Source organism: Polyodon spathula, chromosome 15, assembly GCF_017654505.1.
Source record: "Polyodon spathula isolate WHYD16114869_AA chromosome 15, ASM1765450v1, whole genome shotgun sequence".
NCBI lineage: Eukaryota > Metazoa > Chordata > Actinopteri > Acipenseriformes > Polyodontidae > Polyodon > Polyodon spathula.
Window position 1 is genome coordinate 15,239,798 of NC_054548.1, and position 25,842 is coordinate 15,265,639.

Here is a 25,842-nt window from a genome sequence, read left to right on the forward strand (position 1 = left end):
AAGACCTGTGTCTAAAGAGTTTGAGCTTCCTCTGAAGAGCTTTTACCACAGCTTGCAATGCTATAGTAAACATATTCCTCTCTGGTGTGCATATTTTAAGCAAATGAAAAGACACTTACCCTGAAAACTCCTGGGCCACTTGTGTAATCAAATTATTGCAGTTATTCTATACCTCTATGTTTGGTAGGGAGTCAATAGAAGTCCACTCATGCAGAATCACAATATGTTGCATGTATATACATTTAAAACATATGCATATGCATATATTTATATATATATATATATATATATATATATATATATATATATATATATATATATATATATATATAAAATACATTTTTTAACATTTTATCTATGGTACCAGCGCGCGATGTGTGTGTGTGTGTGTGTGTGTGTGTGTGTGTATATATATATATATATATATATATATATATGTGTGTGGATATTTTTATGGTAATGAAACAAACAAAATCCATTAAGCTGGAGCAGAAAATCAAACTGAACATTTTAAGGTTTTGCATGACATATGTTGGAAGCTAACTGCTGAAAACTATGCTTGAGGGAATTATTACAGTAGATTGAATAGCTGGAATGGCGAAAGTCAGTTTTCCGGGTAATCCTGTTTGTACCATGTCAACATACCCAGCACAAAAAGGGAATTTGCAGTTCAATATTGACTGCGCCTCAAAATGAATGCCCATATTGTTAATGCAAAATAGCTGTTAGCAAGCTTTGTGTAGAAAAGTAGATCAACTTTGAGCATGATGGTAAAAAGGAATTTGGTATGGGTATGAAATCTAGTATTATCTAATAACTAATGTATTTGTGTTGTTGTTTAGATTCTGTATGTGTCATTTTATGTGTTACTGTCATAACATTATGGAGACTTTTTAAAACAGAGAAGTTTTAACGGGTATGCTTTACAAACAATGCTTTACAATCCACATCTAAAAACCAACTTGAATGCAGATAATGTACTAGGAAGCATTTAAATTATAAATCTGTTGTGATGTACTTAAAAAAAACAAACAAAAAAAAAAACTAGCATATACTGAATTGAAGTTGAAGCAACAGACATTATATGTAATATTTATTATTGTTTAGTGATTATGTGCAACTGTTACTGCAATGTATGACAAATGAAGAGTCATACCACTGCTAGAAGCTTTCTCTCCTGCTGTGGTATATATTTCCTCATGGTGGTAGAAAGCTTTTGCCTCTGCTCACCTTTCTGTAGAAAGGATTGATCAAAGCAGCCCTCCTGTCCTTTGTACAGTATGTTGGATTGTTAGATAAAAGCATGTATATATTCTATAAATAGCTATATGGTATAGTATTCTGTATGTCGCCCATTATTTCAATGACTTTTCTACCCAGCTTGTCTGTATTTGAGAGAAATAATACAGACATAATGATAAGTGCACCCTTGGCAAAGATTAGCCTGAGTGCTGAAATTACACATCATATAAAGCAGCCTTTTCTGTTCACTTATTGACGCCAGCAGTGCTTTGGCCTACTCTAGTATTAGATTGAGCTTCATAGCACTGCACAAATCTTCTGTGACCTAAAATGACATTATATAGATTTTTTTAAATCTCCAAATCATGTCCTGCAATTCTAGATGAATTTATATTTAGAGTTTTAAACAGTTACATAAATTAAATGAGAACATTTCAAAAATTCCTATTGGATATTAGATGCAGCACAGTTCAGAACAACAGCACAGGCTCCTGGGATGGACGACAACTCTATCATTCCAGTGATGCAAAGATACTTCCATTTCAACCACATTGTGTCCTAATGTAGTTAACTAAAGATCAAATTACGCATTGTGCACTGATTAAATAAAATCAGGTAAATTCAAATTAAACATGGCTCCTAACTGTTTCAGAAATAATAACAATACATCACAGAGATAGTGCCTAGAATTCATCATCACTTGTGTTTCACTTGGAGTTTGAAAACATTTAAAATGAAAAGACACCAGTGCCCTATGATCTCATTTATAATGAATAAAGCTATGCTGTATTACATTTAAAAATATTATGCTCCTTCACCAATCTATACTATGAAAGAAACCAATTGTTAGAAAGATGGGTAGGCTGTGCTCTGCGTATACTGTTTTTTTTGTTCTGAGCTGTATTTATTGATCCACAGTATCGATCAACTGAATGATTTAAACATCGTATGCAAATTGGTCTTTTTGTATAAACACACACAATCCTCACTCACCAGGGTCCCGTTTGTTGTGGTCTTGGATTCATGCAGACCTAGTTTTGCAATATATAACAACTTCCATGACTGTTTCTAAACTGGAACCCATACTATATATTGTTCCTAAATTTAATCCAGATCACCCCTTTATGTGAGCATCACTGTGCAATGGAAAATGTTCACTGTAAAAGTGTGTGTAAAACAACTAGGATATTCAGAATTACTTCAAACCCTTTTCAATGCTACTACATGATGTACGGTACCGTTTCTACATTATCCTTGAATCCAGATACCTCTGACTTATATGTTTCATTACTGAAGATATTGCGATGGTGTCAAATGGCAGTGCATCTAAACACATTTTTTACACATTAAAAAAATAAATGATACTTGATATTTAATGCGTAAAGCTACACATAGCAATTTTGAGGCACAGCTTGAGCTTACATGTTATCAAGCTTCTTGTACTTTGTTGGGTCTCATTTGTCATTGTGAATATACTGAATGCGGTAGCTAGAGAATGAATCATGGAAATGCCAGGACAGCATGTTGTCTGCATGGAAATTGGTAGAAATTTGCGACCAATAAGTTGCAAATACTTTATATTGCTATAGCAAGGTGGTCAATATGGAATACAATATTATGGTTTCTTTATAAATATATACTAGGTGCATGCAGGTCTTCGGTTGAGTATATTCCATTTGCAGTACGTTCTATAGTGTTGGTTTTATTGTAAGGCCAAGCTTTTTGTAAGGTTAAAATGTAAAGCTGTAGTTAATGCATAGCCCACAAGTTAGCATTAAAATGTGTGTTATAATAATCAATTTGAAAACTTCTACTCTAAGCTTTATACATCTGGATCACCCTCCTTAGTGGACGCTTTATATTAATGATCTTACTCTTCCTATTGTTTAACCCCAATCTGAGATCTGCTTTGAAAAGCCCCTAGAACTTGATGAGATAGCTAATGGGATTAGCCATGCAGAGGGGTAAGGCTCCTGGTCCAGGTGGCTTCCCAACAGAATATCACAAAAAAATACATCCCCCAGCTGTCTCGTGCTGAGATTTATGCTGTCTGAGTCCTTGAATCCTCAACTTTACCCCCATCTTTGCCAAGCATCCATTTTCTCTGATATTAAACAAAAACAAAGACCCCCTGCGTTGTGGCTTGTACCGTCCTCTCTGATCAATCCAGACATCAAGATACTTGCTAATGTCCTAGCCCGACGGCTATTTAATGTTATTTCTAACACCTCAACTCCATCGCGTCATGATATTCTGATTTCACTCGATGCAGAAAAAGACTTTGACTGGGTTGAGTGGGACTGGCTTTCCAGAAATTTGATTTGGACCTAAATTCCTGGATTAAAATGTTCTATATCACTGCGGTATACAACAATTTTAATTGTTTTATCTCCCACCACCTCAGTTCGCACTAATAACACACATTCCAAATATTTCCCCCTGCAGCGTGGAACAAGGCAGGGGTGCCCCCTCGCCCCGCTGCTGTTTTCTATTGCTATTGAGCCCCTTGCTATGGCATTACAGAGTTGCCAAGATGTTTGTGGTGTAATTTGGGCGGACAGGAGGTCTCCCTATACGCAGATGATCAACTTCTCTAGCTTTCTGATCCTACCACCTCTCCCCCCATGCCCTGTCTATCTTAGATCAGTTTAGTAATTTTCTGGGTACAAGCTTAATTTAGATCAAAGTGAACTATTTGTTATAAATAAATGTGCTTCATACCATCTAACCCCATCTTTACCTTTTAAGATAGTTAATAAATTGTCTATGTAGCGAGGTCATTTACCAAGCTCTTAAATGCAATTTAGCTCCATTATTGGAGTGTACCAAGCAAGACTTCCTCTACCTACAGATTCATGACTTTGGCCATAATAAGATAGCAAGGTTCCCTACCAGACAGGACACCGTTTGACTCCATTCTTAAACTCAACCGAAGACGAAGGAGGTTGCTATCTGAAATCTATTCCAAACTATTGTCACTTTGTAAAATATTCAGACTAAACTTCAATCCCTCCCTCTACCTGCACTCTGGAATTACATCCAAGGATATTAACTTGTCAAAATTACAGTTGGACAATTTGGAACACGTCACGTCACTGATGCTTTAGGTCTACTGATATTAATTCAGGGTTTTCCTAATACAGTGATATCCTTCAATTTGCAGACTATATTGTATAAATAGACTAGGGATTGTTTTCAATTTTTATGCCAAATTAGCCCGTATTGTGTCATAAATAATGAAGATGCCAGAGCAGTAAAGAGAAGGCAGATGTGCACAGCTGTGCTAAATAGAGCATGTGACACAGAGCAAGTGGAATTATTGACATATTTAAGCTGTAAGGTTTAAAATTGTAACTTGGTACATTTTTAAAAAAAGTAACGGGGAGACTTTTTTTGTTGTTGCAAAACACAGCTCTTTGATTTGACATTGCAAAGGCAAATTAAAGCTAGTTGTAACTACAGTATAGAACCAATTTTAACAAAATATGTACACCTGCTATCCACATCGTGAATCTGGCAAATACTACAAGAATACAACACAGTCTTGCAATACTCATCTTGCTGTGGTTCTAAAGTATTTAAATCGGTACTATAAAAGAAAAAAAAGGCCAAGGAAAGGGGGCAGGCTATGTCACTGCCTTCTCAGTGCATGTGTGCCACTGCAGAAAGCGCGTCAGTCAACTAACTGAACTGCTCGAACATACGACTGAGACACGCTGTCAGTCAACTAACTGAACTGCTTGGACGATCGACTGAGATGCGCTGTCAGTCAGCTAATTGAACAGCTCGGACATTAGACTGGAGACATGCTGTCAGTCAGCTAATTGAACAGCTAGGACGATCGACTGAGACGCGCTAATACATTTTTTCATGAACTATACTGTACTAACAAAAACAAACAAACAAAAAAAATGCAGTGACTACATATTATGAATACAGATGTATTTTCGATCTGGGTGATTAGGGTTCCCACCTCTGATATACAGAAAAACCAGGACACCAGAGCCATTTTGTACAAATATATATGATGTCCCCAATGCCCTTGAGATTTTCCTTGTTGGTCACATCTGGTAAATTATTCCTTAGTTTAGTCTATTTCCTCAAGCAATAACCTTTCCTGACCTACATGTTCATATTTTTAACTCAAGGAGGTTGCCATGGAAATGCAGTCCAAAGGTTCACCTTGACTGCTTGACTATAACTGTTGACATTCTATATTTTAAACAGTGGTTAACAATCTAAGCTATCCCCAATTTTCATAGATATTTAAGCGATTCTCCCTGAGAAATTGTTCCATGCCTGGTAGTTAAGAGAAGGTTGGTATGCTGGTAATGTTAAACAAAATGGCTTTTCTCACTTTTGATCAATGCTGCTGCACATTCTTAAAAAAAGCTTGATATGAACATCTGAATGGTCAAGCTTGAGTATTGTTCGGATTTTTCTTCTTAATTAACAGATAAAAATAAAATGTATGTTTGTATTTCAGTAATATTTTCCTTGCAATGCACAATCAAAATTTTTCGGTGAGGACTAATGCCCCCCCATCTCTTAACAGCAGATACTTGCAATAAACAAGTGCTGTCGATTGGGAGAAGTTGTTATGAGAGAAAAATGTGAAGTGTAGGGGAGTTGTTGCCTCTTCTGCTTTGCACCTGTCAACTCAATATTCTGCCTTTACTTCAGTGAAAGTCATTTCTGAGTAATGCTATGTTTGTTTTTGTGTAAGGATTGTAGCTATTAGTGAGGCGGGCAAATGGCATGCCTTCAATCAGTTAACAGTGGAGATTTGCAAATTGATGCTCACAGACACTGGATCTTTTCCATTAATCTAATCAGGGGCAGATCTATATAACTCTGTTATTTACATAATTAATATTAGAACCTTCGTGGTTTTTAGCTTAAGAGATGAAGAAAGCAACCTGACAATTGTTTTTCTTTTTTTTTTAATCCAAGAAACAAACACTGAATATGGTACAGCAAATTAAAATGAAAAATTCTTGCTAAAAAAATAAAATAAAAATACAAATACAAACTATCCCTAAAACAAACAAACCAGCAAGCAAAAGTTTGTCTGCAGTCTGACCGGAGGTGAGCACTGAAACCTCATGAATGTAATCCAATGCTGATTGAAAATGAAGGAAGAAGATGCATGTCTTTTGTAGCAGACAGGCAATCTGTAACCAACACTCTGGTTTATTTACTGAAAAGTGATTAACAATTCATAGCAGAGAAGGGGGAGACTTGGCTCCCATGAATAAAATGCAGATTACGCAGGAAAAGCATTCTTTCAGTTTTCTCCTTGAAGTGAAAGATACACTGGTGAAAGTCATCTCAGTTCAGACAGTCAAATAATAATTTGAATCCATTGTGTGTCTGGATGACTTTTAATAGCACTTTCCACCAAGGTGGTGTCCTGTTGCTTGCCAGCTTTCCTACTGCATGTATATTCCAGTCCATGACATTGTTCTCGGTCTTGGGTGCAGAATGAAATGTAGTGCAGCAATGCATACCCTGCCTTGCAATCCATTATTAAGATATTTTATTGATCCACTAAAAATGCTTAAAAATAATAACTCTTGTTTTCATTTATTAAAAAAAAGTATGATAATAGATCATTTGTGAAAGGATAAACAGGACTGAAGACATTACAACAGTTATCAACATGAATGCACACAGTTGACTAAGTCATCCATATATACTGTTAAAAATAATTGTTTGTTAGGCTACATTCCTCAAGGCTTATTATATTGGCATGCTGGTTACAAAGGCAGAACAGAAACACCTAAAATTATAGACAACAATTCAATTCCATTTATCCATGTTTGAAGACCCAAATAAAAGCACACCCTGGATTGAAAAAAAAAAAAAAAAAAAGTTGTTTAAAAGGATGTTGTTATTTTAGTCCCTCTTTTTAAAATCTCCCAAAATAAACCAACTAAGCATAAATATAATAGTAAACAATAATGTGCAAAGCAAATCAATTCTACTCTTTTTAGTCGAATTATTCCTTTTTTTCATAAATAGTATAATTTGTTTTCACTATTAGAGAATAAGTACAAAGTACAGAACAACTTAAAGCCATGGCTTATACATTTATACAGTGAAGTGCAGGGCATGTCCGCACTTGCAGTTCTGACTGGACTGCTCAGAGAAAGTTAATGTAAAGTAAAACAGTTCCACCCAAAGACGTTCTCTGAGACATTCCATCCCGGGATACACGAGAGTCCTTGCTATCCTTGTTGCCATGGCGATCACGGCTGCAGCTCAGTGCAATCCAAATGGTCTGGTATGGGAAGCCCTGTTAAAACTGTTAAACACTTGTTCCACACATTAAATACAGGGCACACGGGCTGTGCAAATGAAATGTCAAACGTGTAAAGGTGCTGAGAGCTCACGGCATCGTAGAAGGCCAGAAAGCCATTGTCGTAGTCCAGCAAAACTCCAACACGCCTCAGGTGAGGGGAGGGCTCGATGGGTAACTCCTTGCTGTTGTGTCTCACTACCCAGGAGTTGTTACAGCGACACAAGACCCAAGAGGCTGAATTCTTACCAATCCACTCATGCTTGGGAGCTGACTTGTAGGAGATTCCAACTGCATACCTGAGAAAAACAAGAATACAGAAATCTTTTCATTATACCATCATACATGCATACATGCAGTACCCTATGCTATATATCAAGTGATGAGAGATCCCTTTTTCATGTTCCATACTACATATTTATTATTTTTTTCTGCTTTGTATTCATTCAAATCCAACGATAGAATGATCGACGGAAAAGCATTGTTTCAAATTTGACTGTACTCTCAGAATTCAGCTGTTAAACTTATATATTTATAACTAATATATTTCCTTTTCCAAACATTGTACTTGTTATGTAAACAGTATCCTGGGAATAGGGTTAGACAATCCATTATTCATGCGTCCTTAGTACTGCAGTATTCATGAACATTCAAGGGGTATCCTCTAACATCACTTGTTCTAATAAAGTATTGACTTTAGTCAAACCTTGGAACCAGGGATTCAGTTCAGATTAGGGCATTTTGCTTGGCAATGTTTTAAATTGATAATTTGTTGGTTGCTCCCAGACAGTGTGTGTGTGCCTGCAGCCAGTCTCAGCATGCTAAGCAAATTGGGGTAGCAAAAACCTTGTTTATAAAAAAATCTAATTGCTATTGGTTGTTTGATTAGTCTAGTTTGTAACTATTCTGTTAAATTTAATTCCGTTCAATTATTTGTAATCAAAGCAATCCCAGACTGAAGTAAACAGACTGAGCTGTAAGCTTAATGGCATTCATATTTACTCACTTAAAAGAGAATTTTAAATTCCCAATTTACTGAAGCAGTTAATGGTTTCTAATCCCTTGCTGGATGGTAATTCTGTTTCTGTTTTTGGCGGTTTACAAACTTTAACAATGTGTAGAGTATTAGTGTTTTTGTATTCCACGTATCATACTGGGTTGGACAAACAATTCAGAAACAATGTGTTACTGCTCTTACATGGTAATTTCTGGTGGAATAAAGCTCTGTGTCTATGCATGCCCTGTATGTAATCTAAAATGCTACCAGACTTTGCTGCAGATTTCCAGTATAATCATGAGTGAATGGCCACGTGTCCCTCCAGAATATTTTTAACACCTTGCAGACTCATTCAGTGCTGTCCTCACTGTGCTTGGTACCTAAACCCTTTGTACTGTAATATGACGTGCATTTCTCATTTGTTCTCAAAGTATTATGTTTTTACTTTGCAAGTATGCATTCATACACTGATGGATTTTTTTTTTCTGTAACATTCTTGTCAAAACTATTTTTTTTTTTTATGATTAATAGAGATTTTTCTTTTAAAAAAAATGTATAGCTAGGTAGGTCAGTGCTACAAGTGAATGTATTAAAAAAGTATATCTCACATACCATGTGCTTCCTCCAATAAGGGACTCCCAATAGTGGCGCCCACTGTCAATGTACACATTGCCTGTCACACCATAGCTCCCCTGACTGGTGAAACGCTCCTGCGTGTGACTCTTCTTTGAAGAAGTCTCGTCACGTTCAACAGTTAGATTGTCATGGGACACCTTTAACTTCCGATGGGCAGATTTCGGGTCCAACTTGAAAGGCTGACCTAAAACAAAATGTAACAGTAACATACTTTATTTCCACCCTTCATACGGGTTAGTTTTTGTTAAAAGTTGATCTATAGGTTAGAAATCAGGAGATTGTCATGTTCAATCAACTATGACAGGAAACATTTGCAATTCTGTGACCCTAGAACAAATGCAAGTGTGTATAACTGTCTTATGCAGCGAAGACTCTCGCCCACACAAATGTCACACCTAAGAGAATTCAATTATTTAATGCTAGAGTTGTTAATTATAGACTTAGATTATGAAACTTTAAAGAGGAGTGGGCTCCTTGTTTAAAGCATCGGTAAGGCATCATAGACTTTAACCACTTACCCTTTTCATAACCTTTTTACAGCTCACTTTTTTATATACCATTTGAAACACAGAACTGCATATTCAACACCTCTTGAATGCACAATACATTATACCTTCTGCAGTGGACGTTAACTGTTATATCAGGGTTGGTCAACTCTGGCCTGGGGTTGTTGGATAACTGACCTTGTCTTTTTGTCCCCATGGTTAAAAAACTAGCAGGTAATGTCGTTGAACATTAAATCTTTTTAAAAGGCATTTGTTACTGCAAACTATTGAGTGTGTTCTAAAAAATAATATCCGATACCTGGCAGTATTTAACTTTCCCAAATGAACAGCTAGTTTTCCTAACAATTAATGTGGATAACATATTGTAAACAGTCTGAGCATGCTAAATTATGCATGCAGACCTCAAAAACATTATATTTAGATTACTTGTTCTTTGTTTTATAAAGAACTTCTTTGTAAGCGACAAACAAAATATTCCATCAAATAAAACCATCAATTCCAATGAGACCCCAATTAAAGTAAAAAGTATATACTGGCAGTTCAGAACCTTAAATAGAATTTATAATAAAACCCTATGGCCAAAACAAAAAATATCAAATATCTTAAATACAAAGGCCTACAGTGCAGGGCATTCATCTTTTTCAATGAAGCAGAGAAAAGAGTGAACTTGACTACATGCAGACACATCTTATCCAAGAAAGCTTTGTGGTGTTAAAAAATATTACACTTTTCAAATGTAGATTTGTATGCAGGTATGATGGTAATACATACAGTACAAGTCCAAATTAGCTAAGGATCACTTTTTTTAGTTTCTCCCAGGCCTACAGAAATTCAACCAAACTCCTGCTGATTCGTTGTAATTAGGAAGGTTCCCAATTGAACATGTATGGGACTGCTGCACGCTGCTCACAGCAGCTTGCATGTCCTGTGGTGGAGGTGAGTACCACAAAACCAGGGGAGATGTAAGGCGGTGGCAGGTAGACACAATATTGAGTTGTTGTGAGATCTACTGTTGGACAAGAAAGCATTACACTTTTAATAAAGTATGACAGTTCAATTTTCTTTTGTATTTATACAAATCCTTAAGTACTATATGTGTAGCAAGATAAGGTTGTTTTAATCTTAGTATCAAAAGTAACGGTAGAGAGATCTATGACACTGTCCTTTCATCTTTTAGTCAAGCTGTTCAACAATATAATAGAAACATTTTTTCAAAGAAACCACAGGATTTAATCGATTCAAATAGACTTAAAAAAAAAAAAAAACTCCCACAAGCTAAAGCCATTTGGATTGGAACTTGTCATTATGAAAAGGCACTGTTTTTTAAAGTGCAACTAATAAATGTATGGCAACTGGAGACTTAGTGTAGGATAACAATCTGGACTTCAGTCAGCTGCTGTGACCTAGCACTTTAGACCACTGTTGAAGTGCCTCTTCAAAAACATACTTCGAAGCTCCTGCTGGGATTCTCCCCTTAAGCAGCGACACTTACTGTTTGTCTTGAGCTTGCCAGGCTCACTGCTCCGGCTGCCAGCCTGATTTATCGCCTTGACGATGAAGATGTACTTGGTGCCGCTCTGCAGTCCGTGCACAGTGTAGTGGTTCTGTTTAATATTGGGAACAATCATCCAGCTGTCAGCGGAGTTACATAAACCTGTGCGGAAAAACACAAATGCCATCAGTTATGCCAGCCAGAGACGTGGCTCAGCTTAAAAGGGTTCAGCATTGTCAACAATAAATCAGCATGTTTTATTTAAACATTGCACATCTTGTGCTAATCCTGTACATATGGAAAATTAGACGCAGTCATTTAGATGGTCAAACACTTTTGGCCAGATTCTCAAAGCTTTTTACTCTTGTAACAGGGCTGGGAGCTCTATGCAGGAAAAGGGGGCCGATGCAGAGCCCTGCTCCTATAAAGTGTATTTGTTTTGTATTATTATTGTATTGTGGGTGTTCGAGAGGCAGAACTGAGAGCGTCACAGGTTTATATACCATGGCCGAGGGGTTTAACTAGTTAATAATTATTCTATTACCCCTCGGCCACATTCTGATCAAGTTTATTTATTATGTGTGACTGCCGGCTAGTTTAACAACGCACTAGCCGACAGCCACACATTACCACAAGGTTTTATAAACAAAACAAAACACACAGCTTTCTCCGTCACTTATATATAAACAATAAACACAAACAAATAAATCATAATACAAGCACAAAATAAACTGCACATGGGTAGAGAGGGAAACCCCGTTCTAAAAATAAATAAACTGTACAGGGCTCCTCGTCCTCCTCTTATTAGCAATTTTGTTTTTTGGTCTTACAAAACTCCTGATTAAATGTCTGAGTTATTTTTGTCTAGACAGATAAATGTATAGTTTGTGTATTTTCCTGTCTAAAAACACTGTGTTAATGAGGATTATAGTCAGCACAGCACACCACAATAGAATTTATTGCTGTCCCTTATTTATGGTACCCAGTCGCAATGCATATATGGCAATGCCTGGCATCCCTTTCTTTTTGTCTGTTTGTTCCGTATTTATAGTATCATGTCAATACTCATAATTGAAGTATTTATGAATGCGTAAAAATTATCTATCAATGCTTCTGCGCCATATGGCCTCCAAGTTGACTAATGAGTTAATGTATACCCTACAAATAAACGGAAAACTATTTTAATGATATATTGTTACTGTGCTTTACTGTTTAACAAACACATGTGGATTTCTTTTTGTGGTTTAAGAAAATCTTAGCCAATGCAACCTTATTGGGGTATAATTTGTTATTCTGGTTACAGAGGTGGAAAAGGAAGCTGTGTAATGAACTGTACTTAATAAGCATAGGATGACAGAGGGAGTAGATACACCATTTCTGTTATTACATTGCACATTCCTCCTGCAGATCATGGATCTCGTTTTATAAACCAGAGAGCAGTGTTTGACCCATGAAACAGGTTACAAACATACAGACTAGATTTATCAGATTAGACACCTCAGGGAAAGTAATGGGAACACAACGGGTATGGTGGCGCTTGTCTATTTAAGGTATTATCCATCCTTGTTTTTTTAAGGATAACGTGTGCAGATTGGAGAGGGCAGTTTCTGTAATGGTAGGAAAAAGGTCATGATCACTGACATTTTGTAGGTTAAACATAATGTGCTACAGCTGCGACCAATGAAAGGGAGTGTGCATCCCTAAATTACAAGGATGGACAGTGCCCCATAGTGAAAGAACTCTTATTCACATTCTACCAAATGCATAATAAAATATGAAATGCATGAATATAGCACATGTTTTCCTTCAGAAGGTACCTTGGACTAAGCCAAAAATATCCATTTGCATAAACTGCAGATGTTGGGGATTTTAGGTAATTTACCCTAACCCCAGTCAAACCCGGTGTCTCTTTTCTGGGATTAAAATAAATAAATAACCCCCCTAAACCTAGTATATATAGTGGAAAAGTCTTACAGGATTAATTTACACTAATTATTTCATCTTTGCCAAATTTTCAGAAGCACTAATTCAATATCTTTATTTTTCCCCTCTCAGGAATTCATATGCAGCTAAAACCTGATGCTATTTCCACTGTAAATACTGTTCGTATTACCTAATTCTGCAGGGAAAACCATTTTGTCTAGCACTGCATGGATAATATAAACTGTGGTGCTCATATCTGTAATTTGATTCATATGTGCATAACGTACAGTAATTAAGATTTTCAAGCAAAAATGTTGAGGTGTAATTATGGTTGGATCCATTCTATAAAAATGTTGCATATACCAAATGTATTGCCAAAGAAATAAACAACTGTCTGCTTCAATTTTCAGAGTCTGTTTCAGAGCTTTATAGGCAGTTGATGAACATGCTGAAAACTGTATAGAGTTTTGCAGACCTCACAGTATTACTTCCCAGGTTTAACATAGCTGCAACCAGTAAATCACTTACTTACTCTTGGGTCTGATACATTTCATGGGCTTCTTATTTCAGAAGGAAATGGGCTTATAACGATTTAGAGTAAAATGCTTGTAGTACCAATATACAGATGTTTATATAAAAGTTAATGTGCTCAATATAATGCAATAATGGCTTGCACGAGTTGGTAAGTAAAATGCATTCTATTGTCTGTAGGCCATAAAACTGCATGTTTGTGTCCCACCGATGGGCTCGGTGCAATGTACTAATACAGAGATGGGTGGGTGTGCTGTCAAAGAGTTACTTTTCATTTTTAAAATAAAACAGAGAATGTTCCTTCATAATACTTGAAGAGCTACTTCTCATTCTGAAGAAACAGTGCATTATGAGCATGCACTGTATACATCCAAATTGAGGTTGAAAAAAAAGTGCTGTACTGCTTGTGCAAACCACCATATTGTATGAGAATACAAACATCTTTGATTCATTTACAGGTATCTCTGAAATCTATTTTTATTATCTCAAACTGATTTTTAGCTATCTTAGATCTATCATAATGAAATAGAAAATGTAATGTTAATGCGCTATAAGTAAGAATATTGGTTTATTTTCCTGCTAGTTTAAATGTAAACCTTCTCTGATACAGGCTATGTTCAAGTCAAACTTTGCTAGACAAATGCCTCAGAGATCAGAGTAAACATTGAGACCCACTGTATTTATCTGTGAAGCTGCAAATCAATATAAAGTTAATACCACAGAAAAATGAAAAATGAGCCCTGCTATTTTGTGATAGATTGCAAAATAAGTTGTTTTATTGTTTCATGTACATGGCTTGTGGATTTGTGACTACACTTTCAAATGACATAATTTTAATGATGTTCTCAGCTATTTTGGAATGTGCTAATGACCCTATACTTTACTGTAGTATGGTACTAATCACAGGTAATTAAATGACCATATTTTCTCAAATTATACATTTTAAATATTAGTTTAAATTTTGGAAGAATATTCAAACACGAAAAAACACATTCGTCCCGGCACTGATGTGTACTGAACATGTATTGCAACTCTCCTTTTAGTGAGCACCTGTTTAAATGTGGAACTGCTATATTTAAACTATATTTGAATATTTGATAGAATTGTTTTGTGAAAGTGTACAGTAGATTTATTATTGTTCCCAATTATTGGAAAGTGAAACCTCGATGTTATTCACTTTTTATTTAAATTTCAAATCCTGTTATCCTGCAATAAAATTACAGTGTATAGTTTGGATGACAGTGTATAGAATGGAAGCAGCACTGACTTTAGGTAAATTAAAAACGAAGACCTTTACATTTTTTTGTAATGCTGGATCAATTGAGGACTGTTGTAATTAAGCAGGTTTTAAGATTCTAATTATAAACGACCTAGTTTAACGTTGAGCTACAAAGGGGTACTTACTGTAAGGTAGTTCACCTTGTAAAAAGCGCACATTCCTGTCCAAAATATAAAAAGGGGTAAAACAACGAAATAAAGAAAAGGACTGATCAACTTTACAGAATAAAAGTGTATATACTTACTAACTACATTGGCCTGTCCTGTGAAGATAGCATACTGAAGTTCATAGGAGACAATGCTGAATTCATCATCCGATGTCCAGTGGACAGTGATTGTATCATGCGACGCTGTACACAGCTCTTCACGAATTCCCGGGGGATTTGGAGCTAAAACACCAAGAGATAATCATTTAGACCTTTTAAATAGCAACACATTAGATTTGTGTCAGGGGTACATCAGCATGGCAATATAGGATAAAAAGCACAGTAACTGTGCTGGCATGCAATGTACTGCCCATTAAGATGTTTTCAGTTGTATAAAATGATAGGATTGGCATACATTGCAGGCTTTTTGTGATGAGATGTCCTTTGTTATTACCCAACTGACAGTTAATTAATTTTAAGTGAATTGAGATAAAATAATATAACACAAGTTATGTATTAAGTACAAGTGTTGCAGAACATCCCGCAAGCATTGCTTTATAACAAAAGTATGTTGATACATCATAAATCAAAGTCATAAATCAACTTGTACTCAGAAGCAATGGCCAGAAGCAAATTCATTTATGCTATAAACATTATAGTGCATCTATATCATGCTCCCTCCTGCAACACCGCTGGTGCTCTGATTGAAAGGAGTGCTGTATTGTGAGAACAGAAAACAAACATTGTGGTTGGGAGCAGGATCTGGATCCACTGCAATGTTTAGAAGAGAACTGATCTTTCTCCTGGAGAACACTCCTGAATAAAAGTTGAGAAATGCATTCCCCAGGTGATTTATAATCCATGATGTGTGAATAGAAAATATCAAAACAATGGGGACTGTGTACAAATACATGCTGCTGTGATACTGATGACACAGGATACAGCAAAGATAAAGCAATGTCATTGTAAAGACTGCAGATATTCTGTAAAACTTTAACGCAATATGGTAGGTGTTGCAGTTTGTCTCTAATCATGTATTTAAGCATGAACCGAGGTAAGCAGCGAGGGCATATGAAAACATAAAAAATGTAAGAAAAGCTAAACTTGTAATTCCATTGTAATAACTGGGTAATAACTAATTGTTCCTGCTTTTACATGGCAACTACATAGCAATTACATGCAGATGACTTTTGTAAGAAAAACAGCTTATACCTGATGTAATTACATAGTAACACTATGGTCCAGGCCCTTTTTATAGTATACAGATGTTCCACCAGCAATTACCGTGTAAGAGTATTAATCATTGGTATATGTATGTCCATTAATCTAACATGCTACCAAATTAGCATATTTAAGTACAACTGAAGACTCATACTGTGTCTCTTAATTAGAGTACGTGCTAAAAGCCATGTATTTAATTGTATAACTGATTCAGGGTTGAATTACTTTGAGGTGAGAATACATGTTCTCAGTTCAAAACGAAAATTTGAAAAAATACATTAAAAACACATCTCCTGAAGGATTTCATCAATATCATATGACCCTAAAATGCCAATACAGAATAATAATAAGTAACTTTTAAAATTATATTGAAAGCTTACATAACCACATGTGAATATGAATGTTGGATCTTGCTCATATGCCAAAGCTAAGACCCTTAATTCCAACCTGCCTGAGCAACTATCTGAGGTAATAGTGCTGAAGCTTACCGGTGAGATAGTCAAGGCTTTCTAGCATTTTCTTTTCCCTTGAAAAGTCTAATGCAAATGTGTCAAACGTGTCATTTAAGTTGATTTGCGGTATCAGCACCTGGGAAGATGCTGTCGCCATGGAAACTCTGCAAAAATAATCAATTCAAATGTTTTAAAAATTGATTAGGTGTATAGCAATCAATTATGCTTCCAATTCATACAATACAAAACCAATACATAATTGGAGACCAAAAAGAAAACAATTCTCTTAATGGTTGGAAAGCTGCCAGTCCAAATTTTACTTCAAATCAGATTTAGCTGACATATTTTTTTTTAATTGATATTAGACTTGATCTTCTGTGCAACATTGTAAGAACTACTAAGCATGTCATTTGGGACAGCCATTCTTGGAATAGACATCTGCCATTACCTGTTATTAATATTATTTAATTGTTTTAAATGTAATTAAAACAATTATATAAAAAAGGGGGACTGAGCAGTATCATCTGATTCACAGACCTCAATTTGCACTAATCTCGGACTATCCAATGTTACTTCAGGTAAGGTAGTCTGAGACTAATGCTAGTCAGGATCTGTGAAATCGGTTCTTTGAGTGTTTTTTATGAGACTAATGAGTACAAGCTAGTCAGGATCTGTGAAATCGGTTTTTCTGTAATTCAGCAAATACAGAGTACATTTCAGATGTATTTCATCATCACTGGAAGGAAAAGGAATCTTGGGATTGGTATTGTTGGGTTCCTGAGACTGTCTCCCTGAAATCTCATAAACTTGGGCTGTCTGGAATTATTTATTTCTGGTCTGGTATCACACTTGTGTTTTTCCTTTTTGAATGTGCTAACTAAGTTTCATCTCAATTTGATTAGTGGTTCTCTTGTTTTGTATAAAACTATGAAACTTTTCTTACATTGGGAGAGATAATGAAGAAATACAGACAGGTTACAAATGAAAAAATGACTATTGTGTTTTTGTTTTTTAGTTGTGTATTTACAGTACTTATGAAATCCTCCTTCCTGAAATCCTGGGATAACAGCATTTTTTATGACAAATGCCTTTTATGATGACTAATCTGAAAACAAAACAAATTGGGGTATACAAAATGAGATACTACCACTACCACTACCACTACCACCACTACCACTACCACTACCACTACCACGACTACTACTACTACTACTACTAATAATAATAATAATAATAATAATAATAATAATAATAATAATAATAATAATAATTGCACTATAATAATTCTTTGGTGTTTGCTGGCTTTACCTTTCAGTGATATTTTTAGCCGTCTGCAGAAAGCGGGCATGATCATTTTCCTTGAGGGTTTGTTCAGCCTGGGTGATGAGGGACGAGGACTTATCAATGCATTGTTTGCAGTTACCAATCTGCTGGGCCAGTTTACGCAATCTCACCACCTTTTTAAAAAAAAAAAAAAAAAAAAAAAAAAAAAAAAAAAAAAAAAGGGTTTGACTTCCGGACCAATCCCCTAATAGTGGGATTATCAGGTATTTAGAAAATGCCCTCTGAGACATCTTAATAACGGGGGATTTTATATATATATATATATATATATATATATATATATATATATATATATATATATATATATATATATAAAATCATTATAATTAGGGATGATTTTCAGTTTTAACTGATAAATACAGACAAAACACCCCCGATACAAAACACATTAAATCAGTGTATAGCCAATAAATGTCAGAAAAACTGTGGACATAGTTACTCAAATAAATTTTTACTGCATAGAAAAAATACTTCCTGACTCGTATATCATTGATTCATTCTGAATACTTTAAAACCTACCCATCACTGACTTTAAAACAAGATTACATTTAGGATTGGAGGCTTGTTCTGGGAGCTGTATTACAGTTAAGTTACAGAGGATTTAGAGGACCACTGCCAAGGCTTTGCAAAATGTAAATGTTGTTGTGCAGTCAAGAATATTATTACAGGGGCCGATGCATGATGCAACATTATTTTGTTACTCTCAGTCAGTTGCTATATGTGCCTTTCTGCTTCTTAGCTCAAAAACAGTATTCACATTGTTAATTCCCTGAAAACTAAAGCAGCTACTTTATTAGATGAGACAAGTAGCATCATAACACATTTGTTATTTCAGATGTGACAGGGCAGCACAATGAGCTTCCTTAATAAAATAAAATAGTGAAATGCATTGTACTGTGCACAGCTTTTAATATGTATTTCCCAACAAGCTTGCTCTCTATGTCATCTCTATTCCTGCAGGTGGTACCAGCAATGCACATCCTCCTCTTCTTTCTAACAGTATCACTTAGTTCAAACATAAGGAAAGGAAGGAAGTCTCATCTGTGGAAAACCTCAAGGGGAACACAGAGTCTCAGGTAGGTGTGCGAGATCAGGAAACAACAGTGAGAGCGGCCTCAGACTGACAGGATAATTGGCATCTCATGCCAAAGATAACTCTCTGATCCTCTCCACTACCTCCCAAAACAAATGGAAACAAGCAGCATAATTCAGTCACTGATGGGACTGCAGCTACGCCAGTGAGAACACGTCTGAGTTGTAAAGAATTTTATCACACTGAGCTACCTCCTAATTCCTCTTGATCACGAGTAACCTGTGGGCTGTCAGGGTGTATAATTTAACAACTGTAGTAAATTAACTGTTCTTAGGAGACAAGGAAAGGGTTATTTGGTTGGATGACTACAGGAAAAATACAGTGCAGTGAAGTATGAATTGCATTGTTCATTTTTTATGATCTCGCTATACATTTTGTGTATTTGTTATGTTTTATTTATCTTTTAGATGCATTTATCTAGCTATATAAAGTTCTGTACAGCAAAATGCAATTTCTTTGTGAATTGCAAATCAAACTGTTCATTTTACAAAATTGAATGGATTGTCTGCTTTGTTTCAAATCTTATTTTATTCTTCATGGTAGGTGATCTATTACTTTTTTTTTTTTTTTTTTTTGCTGGACTAACCTGTCTTGATTAAATAGGTTGTATTTTATGTATCAGTGAATTACCCAGGTTGCTAGTCACAGTCAGACCTGTAGTCTTTATTATTATTCGTATTGCAGGTGAATTTTCTCACTCATGGTTAAATCCTAATATACTGTACAATTAAGTTATTCTATAAACAGACACAATGACAATATTTAAGCCTCCAATGTCATTAGACACATAGATTTACATTGTTGCATGGTAAGTAAAATAAATGATGAAAGACATTTCTATACCATGTAATGATGTGCATTCATATTGGGTTCCAATGCAAAGCTTTAGAAAGAGACATTGCGCTGCCACGGATAGCCTGCATGGTGATGTCAGACCAGGAAGTGAATTGACACAGACAGTCAGGACTGTGAGGTATGAATATGCTGCTTGCACGTTTTATTAATACATAAAAAGATCTCAATAACACACTTTCCAAAACAAAAAGGGCTATTTTTTTATTTTTTTTTTTTTTTTTTTGCTGGACTAACCTGTCTTGATTAAATAGGTTGTATTTTATGTATCAGTGAATTACCCAGGTTGCTAGTCACAGTCAGACCTGTAGTCTTTATTATTATTCGTATTGCAGGTGAATTTTCTCACTCATGGTTAAATCCTAATATACTGTACAATTAAGTTATTCTATAAACAGACACAATGACAATATTTAAGCCTCCAATGTCATTAGACACATAGATTTACATTGTTGCATGGTAAGTAAAATAAATGATGAAAGACATTTCTATACCATGTAATGATGTGCATTCATATTGGGTTCCAATGCAAAGCTTTAGAAAGAGACATTGCGCTGCCACGGATAGCCTGCATGGTGATGTCAGACCAGGAAGTGAATTGACACAGACAGTCAGGACTGTGAGGTATGAATATGCTGCTTGCACGTTTTATTAATACATAAAAAGATCTCAATAACACACTTTCCAAAACAAAAAGGCACGATAGTCAAAACAAACAGACAATACAGCAAACAAAAACTGAACAAACAAGTATTATGCTGGTCCAAATCCAGCACGAGTAGCAATTGTTATGTTTTTAGTTTCTATTTCAGTCAAAGCCGCAGTTTGTTCTGTTGCGACAGAGGGATTAACTGGCTGTTAATTACCTAGTTTATTCCTCTGTGTTGGCTGTTAATTACCTAGTTTATTCCTCTGTGTTGGCTGTTAATTGCCTAGTTTATTCCTCTTGCACAGGGTTTATCATACACGTGGTCAGCAGCCAGTTTGTCAATAATCACTTGCTGTTGACCACGCATTCTCACAGTGTCGTCAGGGTGTACCCCGTCACACATGCCAGCAGAGATTTCAGATCAGATGCTAAGAGTTAATTTGACGTGAAAACCTTAAGTAAATGCAATTCTTACAAACATTTGTGGTTGTATGCTCGTGGTTGTTCAAAATATGTATTTTATAGAGGGTAGATCCATGTACATTATAATTTCGCATTAAACAGAATATTATTATTTACTTATTTTTTACAGTTTTTTAGATTGATGGTAAACGGTACCATCATAGGAGGTATGGAACACTGGCAAGTGACAAAGCAGCGGGTTTTGTGTTTATTTACTTGTTCTGCGTTTTGTTGGTGTGCATACACATTTAAATAACACATTTGACAATGTCTTTAGCTGACTAGATTGTTGCTACTCTTAATTAAAATTAAAATACCCACGTCTATCAATATAATGCATCTATATTTAAACTGTTACATGGATAGAATCAGTGTTCTATAAAGTTCAGTATGACTTTAAATATTACTAACATTGTAATTATACATAACCTTGACCTTATTATTGTATTTTGAGGACATTCTGTTTGTGCTTGCACTGGCTTGCATCCATTAATCTCTTATAAAAGTTGCCACTGTATTTCTATAGTTTACCATGCTTTTAAATAATTTATACAATGAATTTACCATGCTTTACCAAGGTTAGTCATGGTTGTTATCAAGCTTTATCATACATAATTAAGCCATAACCCATGACAGGCTGTTTGGTAAGACCATTATTACTACATGACCTGGGTGGGTTGTGAGGGATGATTATCCAAGCCATTTTATACATGATATTTACCATGTTCTTTACCACACTTTGCTATTGTTTTTACTTTTTTAAAACTAAAATATTATAAATCTGAATGAAACACATAAATAAAAAAGAAATGATTCATTGTATGAAAACATAGTGCCTCCCATGGTGCAGTTCCTGATTTGTACTATTGTGTGACATGCTCTGATACTGGGACTTTTTTGTTTTGGTCATAATTTGAGGCAGTCTTCATCACAGACTCAAAGACTGCTGTGTGTCTGTTGTGTGTCACAACTGCAGTCCCCATATTGCCTTGAAGCTCCTGTGCACAATACTGATTCAATACAAAAATGCAGGATGTCACTTCTGTGTGTATGACCGCCCTGATTTGCTCATTCTTTTAAATGATTTATTTTAAGGGGACAAAGAACAGCATCTGTATGAAACTTAAGAAAGTTTACATCTCTTGAAAAAGTTACCTCTTTGGAACCAAACACACAGACCACATCTAGTTGGGCAACCTATACTGTTAAAAGGAAACAAACCACGCTGTTTAAAATGTGAGAAATCTACAATATATACATATCGGTACATATATCGATTTTTTTATAAAAAAAGCCAGCACTACTGTAGAACCTGTGTACCCATCTGTAAATGTATCTGAGCTCAGCGGGCTTGATTTTTCTTTCCTGGGTATCGATTGTGCCAGGAACTGTTTAACAGTGAAATGTGATCTTTCAGCAATTTAGTAGGTAATGAAAGAATTATTTATAACCAATTGTTTTCAAAATACATGCATTTTGCTTTTCATTGTTTGCCATTCATGTCATAATTTCAAATTCAGATGTTTTAAACAGTTAGAATTTGTATCCGCATTTCCTAAGAGGTACTAATGTCAAAATGAACTGGAGCATTTTGCACTGGATACACTAACACCTGATACCTACCTGGGTACACTAACACCTGATACCTACCTGGGTACACCAACACCTGATACCTACCTGGGTACACCAACACCTGATACCTACCTGGGTACACCAACACCTGATACCTACCTGGATACACCAACACCTGATACCTACCTGGATACACCAACACCTGATACCTACCTGGATACACCAACACCTGATACCTACCTGAGTACACCAACTCTTGATACCTACCTGGGTACACTAACACCTGATACCTATCTGGATACACTAACACCTGATACTGTACACAGCTGTCCTTACCTTCCCTTCCTTGATTTTTGTTCCAATAATTTGTCTCCTTTGCTGAATGATGTCAATCAGCTGATCACATTCTTCAATTAGTTTGGACTCTTGTCTGGTTGCATTTACCTGATAATAAAAAGGTAGCTATCAGCAAGGGAACGTAACTATAAAGATCTCTGATAAGACAAACGCATGCAAGGCACAACAGAGCAAGGAAAAATAACATAGCCCTATTCTGAAGCAAACGCAATCAAGCAGACACAGTTTCAGTTAGTGCCTTCATCAATGCATGGATTTACACTGTCTATATCCTTACACTGATGAAAACACCTGTCGAAACGTTGAGTCTTACTTTACATTTCTGTGATTGGTTGTTTTTGAAGTTATGAATGCATAGTAGAAGCTAGCATGAAGCTATTCATAGCAATACATAGATTTCGTTGGCTGTGCACTTCAAAATAGGGCCTGTGCAGTATATTCATGCCAACTTTAAAAATCAACTGGAAACGCACTTACCAATTGTCACTTGTATTTTTAGTAACCACAAAGCCACTCGACAAATCATCAAAACAATAACAGAAATCTACACTGGCGTTGATACAGCACCAGTAGCAGCCTTGGCTTGAGACAGATCTCAGATGATATAAGCATGACAAGCACCACTGACACGGCATCACCACTGAGAAAATCTCCTTGAGTAGGAATGGCAGTCTAGTACTGAGACTGCTTGTGTTACTACTGTTCCAAGGTCCATTCTACGAAATGGGATTTTGTATTCAGTATCTCTTCTTCTCCACCAAACTACATTCCACAAATCTTGCTTTCTCCACTAATTTTAACAGCATTGGGCTTTTGTGTTGGATCATTTAATGCCCAATTAAGTATCAAAACATGACAAGAACAGTTGTGGAAACTTCCCCAAGGCTAATGCATTTCATTGGTTTGGATCTGATGAAGACTACTGGGATACTATCATAAATCAACCAATTAAAAATCATGATCGGAGTAGCAGAACTCGAAATAATGTGAACATCACATCAGGATGAGCTATGGTGAATACATAAATCAAGTTACAAGGGTTAAAAATTCACAATAAAAGGTTTCCAAATTCCATTTCAATCCTCCAAACGTTCAGCTGAACATGAAGATAAATTCTGCAGGAATCTCTTCTGGACCCTGTTATCTTTTCATCTTGGCTGTATTTAATTTCAACAGTAGAGTTTATTGTGACAGTAGAGTGAGCTTCCTCAGATCAGGAACTCAGTTGGCTATCAAAGAGACTCAGTCTTACATTCCATTCCAGGAGCCAAAAAAGAGTGAGGACTGGCTCACAAGGGAGGTGAATGTGTTCAGTAAGGTCATGCTGGGCCAAAGGGATGGAAGCAAAACAACTAAAGGGAGCAGGAAATTTAGAGTTTGGAGGTGACTTGGGCCGGATGCGGTGCAATGGAAGAACAGCAAACACAGGTTGCTGTGTCATCATTTTTTTTCCTGATATTTAAAGAACTGTACTGTATATCTACAGTGAAACCTTCAAAATGTCAGTATAAACTATGATACACTCATGTTCAGGATCTACTGTATACAAAGGAGAATTTATTGGGAAGCAGGGCAAATATGCCTACTGTGCCTCTGCTTAAGATTTTGTCCACCACTTCAAGTCACTTAGAGTGTAGTTTTCAATATTCTGAAAACATGAAATGACATGAATAGATTACATTAACTGAGGACTTGTACTTCACTGTCAGTTCTCACATACAATTGATGAAGATTAAGGACTGATTTTTTTGCAATAATTGTAATCCTCAATGTGGAGAGAACTACAGCGACTATGATGCATTTTAAGTTTTTTTTGAGGGAAGCAGTTCCTTAAACAGAGGTCATTCCTTTCTCCCTCTGTTCTTGTGGTGTTGAGTTTCCTAGCCAATCACCTTGCAAGTTTCCCAGTCATTAACAAAATATTATTGAACCAGCACACCTATACAACTAGACTAAACCCAGTACAGAAATAGGATACTACTGTTGTATCATAAAAAAATGAGCACAAGACAAAACTGTACATTATATTAATGATTTTATTTTCTCAAAAACTTCTCTGTGAAATTGAATGCCATTGCGTTTTCTGCCCCTCTGCATAATCAAACTGGGCTTTCCACTCCAATGTAGAGCATTTGCCTGAGCCAAGAGTCTAAGAGAAAAAAAAAATCCCTTATGCAAACTTGCATTCAGGAGATGAAATAATGAAGCGTGGCTACAATCAGAACATTAGATCTTTTGAACGCGGTCCAGAAAAAGTGAAAAGCGCCTTGAGGGGGATGTAATTTCAATTCAGATCTACCTCTTACCAAAAAACACTTGAACGGGGACTTTCGCAATCTCTGTGTACTCTCTGCTTAACTTAGTGTGCAATTAAAAGAAAAAAAAACACATTTGATATTCATGATTTCAGCCTTTGCATTTGCAAAGAAAGCATCACAAATCCAGTGTGACTATTTTTGTTGTTTGCATATGTAGGCATCCTCTAATGCTAAGCAGTATTTTTTTTACATATATATTTTCACAATACTTCATTAAACATGTATGTAACAAAGGGAGGTATACAAGAAAACTAGATTAGAATTGTGACTGAGTGTAACTGAGTACCTAAAAAAAAAAAAATTGAATTCAAAACTAGAATACAAAGGAGAAAGACAAAACAATAATTTTCAGTCAGCTCCCTTTTAAGGAAACACTTTGTTATAACAATTTGTATTTGTGTGCATTTTATTACTGTACACACTGTAGGTACAATTGGAAATACTTGCATTATAACAATGCATTTCATTCC

At 35.8% G+C, this 25,842-nt stretch overlaps 1 protein-coding gene across 5 annotated transcripts in view; it reads right to left on the reverse strand.

Annotated features, from left to right (window-relative positions):
• Window positions 1–6,251: 6,251 nt before the first annotated feature.
• The window catches only part of LOC121327922 (E3 ubiquitin-protein ligase Midline-1-like), a 118,826-nt gene continuing 99,235 nt past the window's right edge, over window positions 6,252–25,842 (reverse strand). For 4 of the 5 annotated variants that reach the window (XM_041272270.1, XM_041272272.1, XM_041272269.1 and 1 more), the window contains exons 5-11: window positions 23,034–23,141; window positions 18,034–18,182; window positions 16,762–16,889; window positions 15,152–15,295; window positions 11,175–11,336; window positions 9,153–9,360; window positions 6,252–7,842 (exon numbers count right to left, since the gene is read on the reverse strand). In XM_041272270.1, the coding sequence (XP_041128204.1) occupies window positions 7,494–7,842; window positions 9,153–9,360; window positions 11,175–11,336; window positions 15,152–15,295; window positions 16,762–16,889; window positions 18,034–18,182; window positions 23,034–23,141 (1,248 nt within the window). In that variant the 3' untranslated portion in view covers window positions 6,252–7,493. The remainder of the gene's footprint in view (window positions 7,843–9,152; window positions 9,361–11,174; window positions 11,337–15,151; window positions 15,296–16,761; window positions 16,890–18,033; window positions 18,183–23,033; window positions 23,142–25,842) is intronic. The other variant, XM_041272273.1, reaches the window with a different exon arrangement.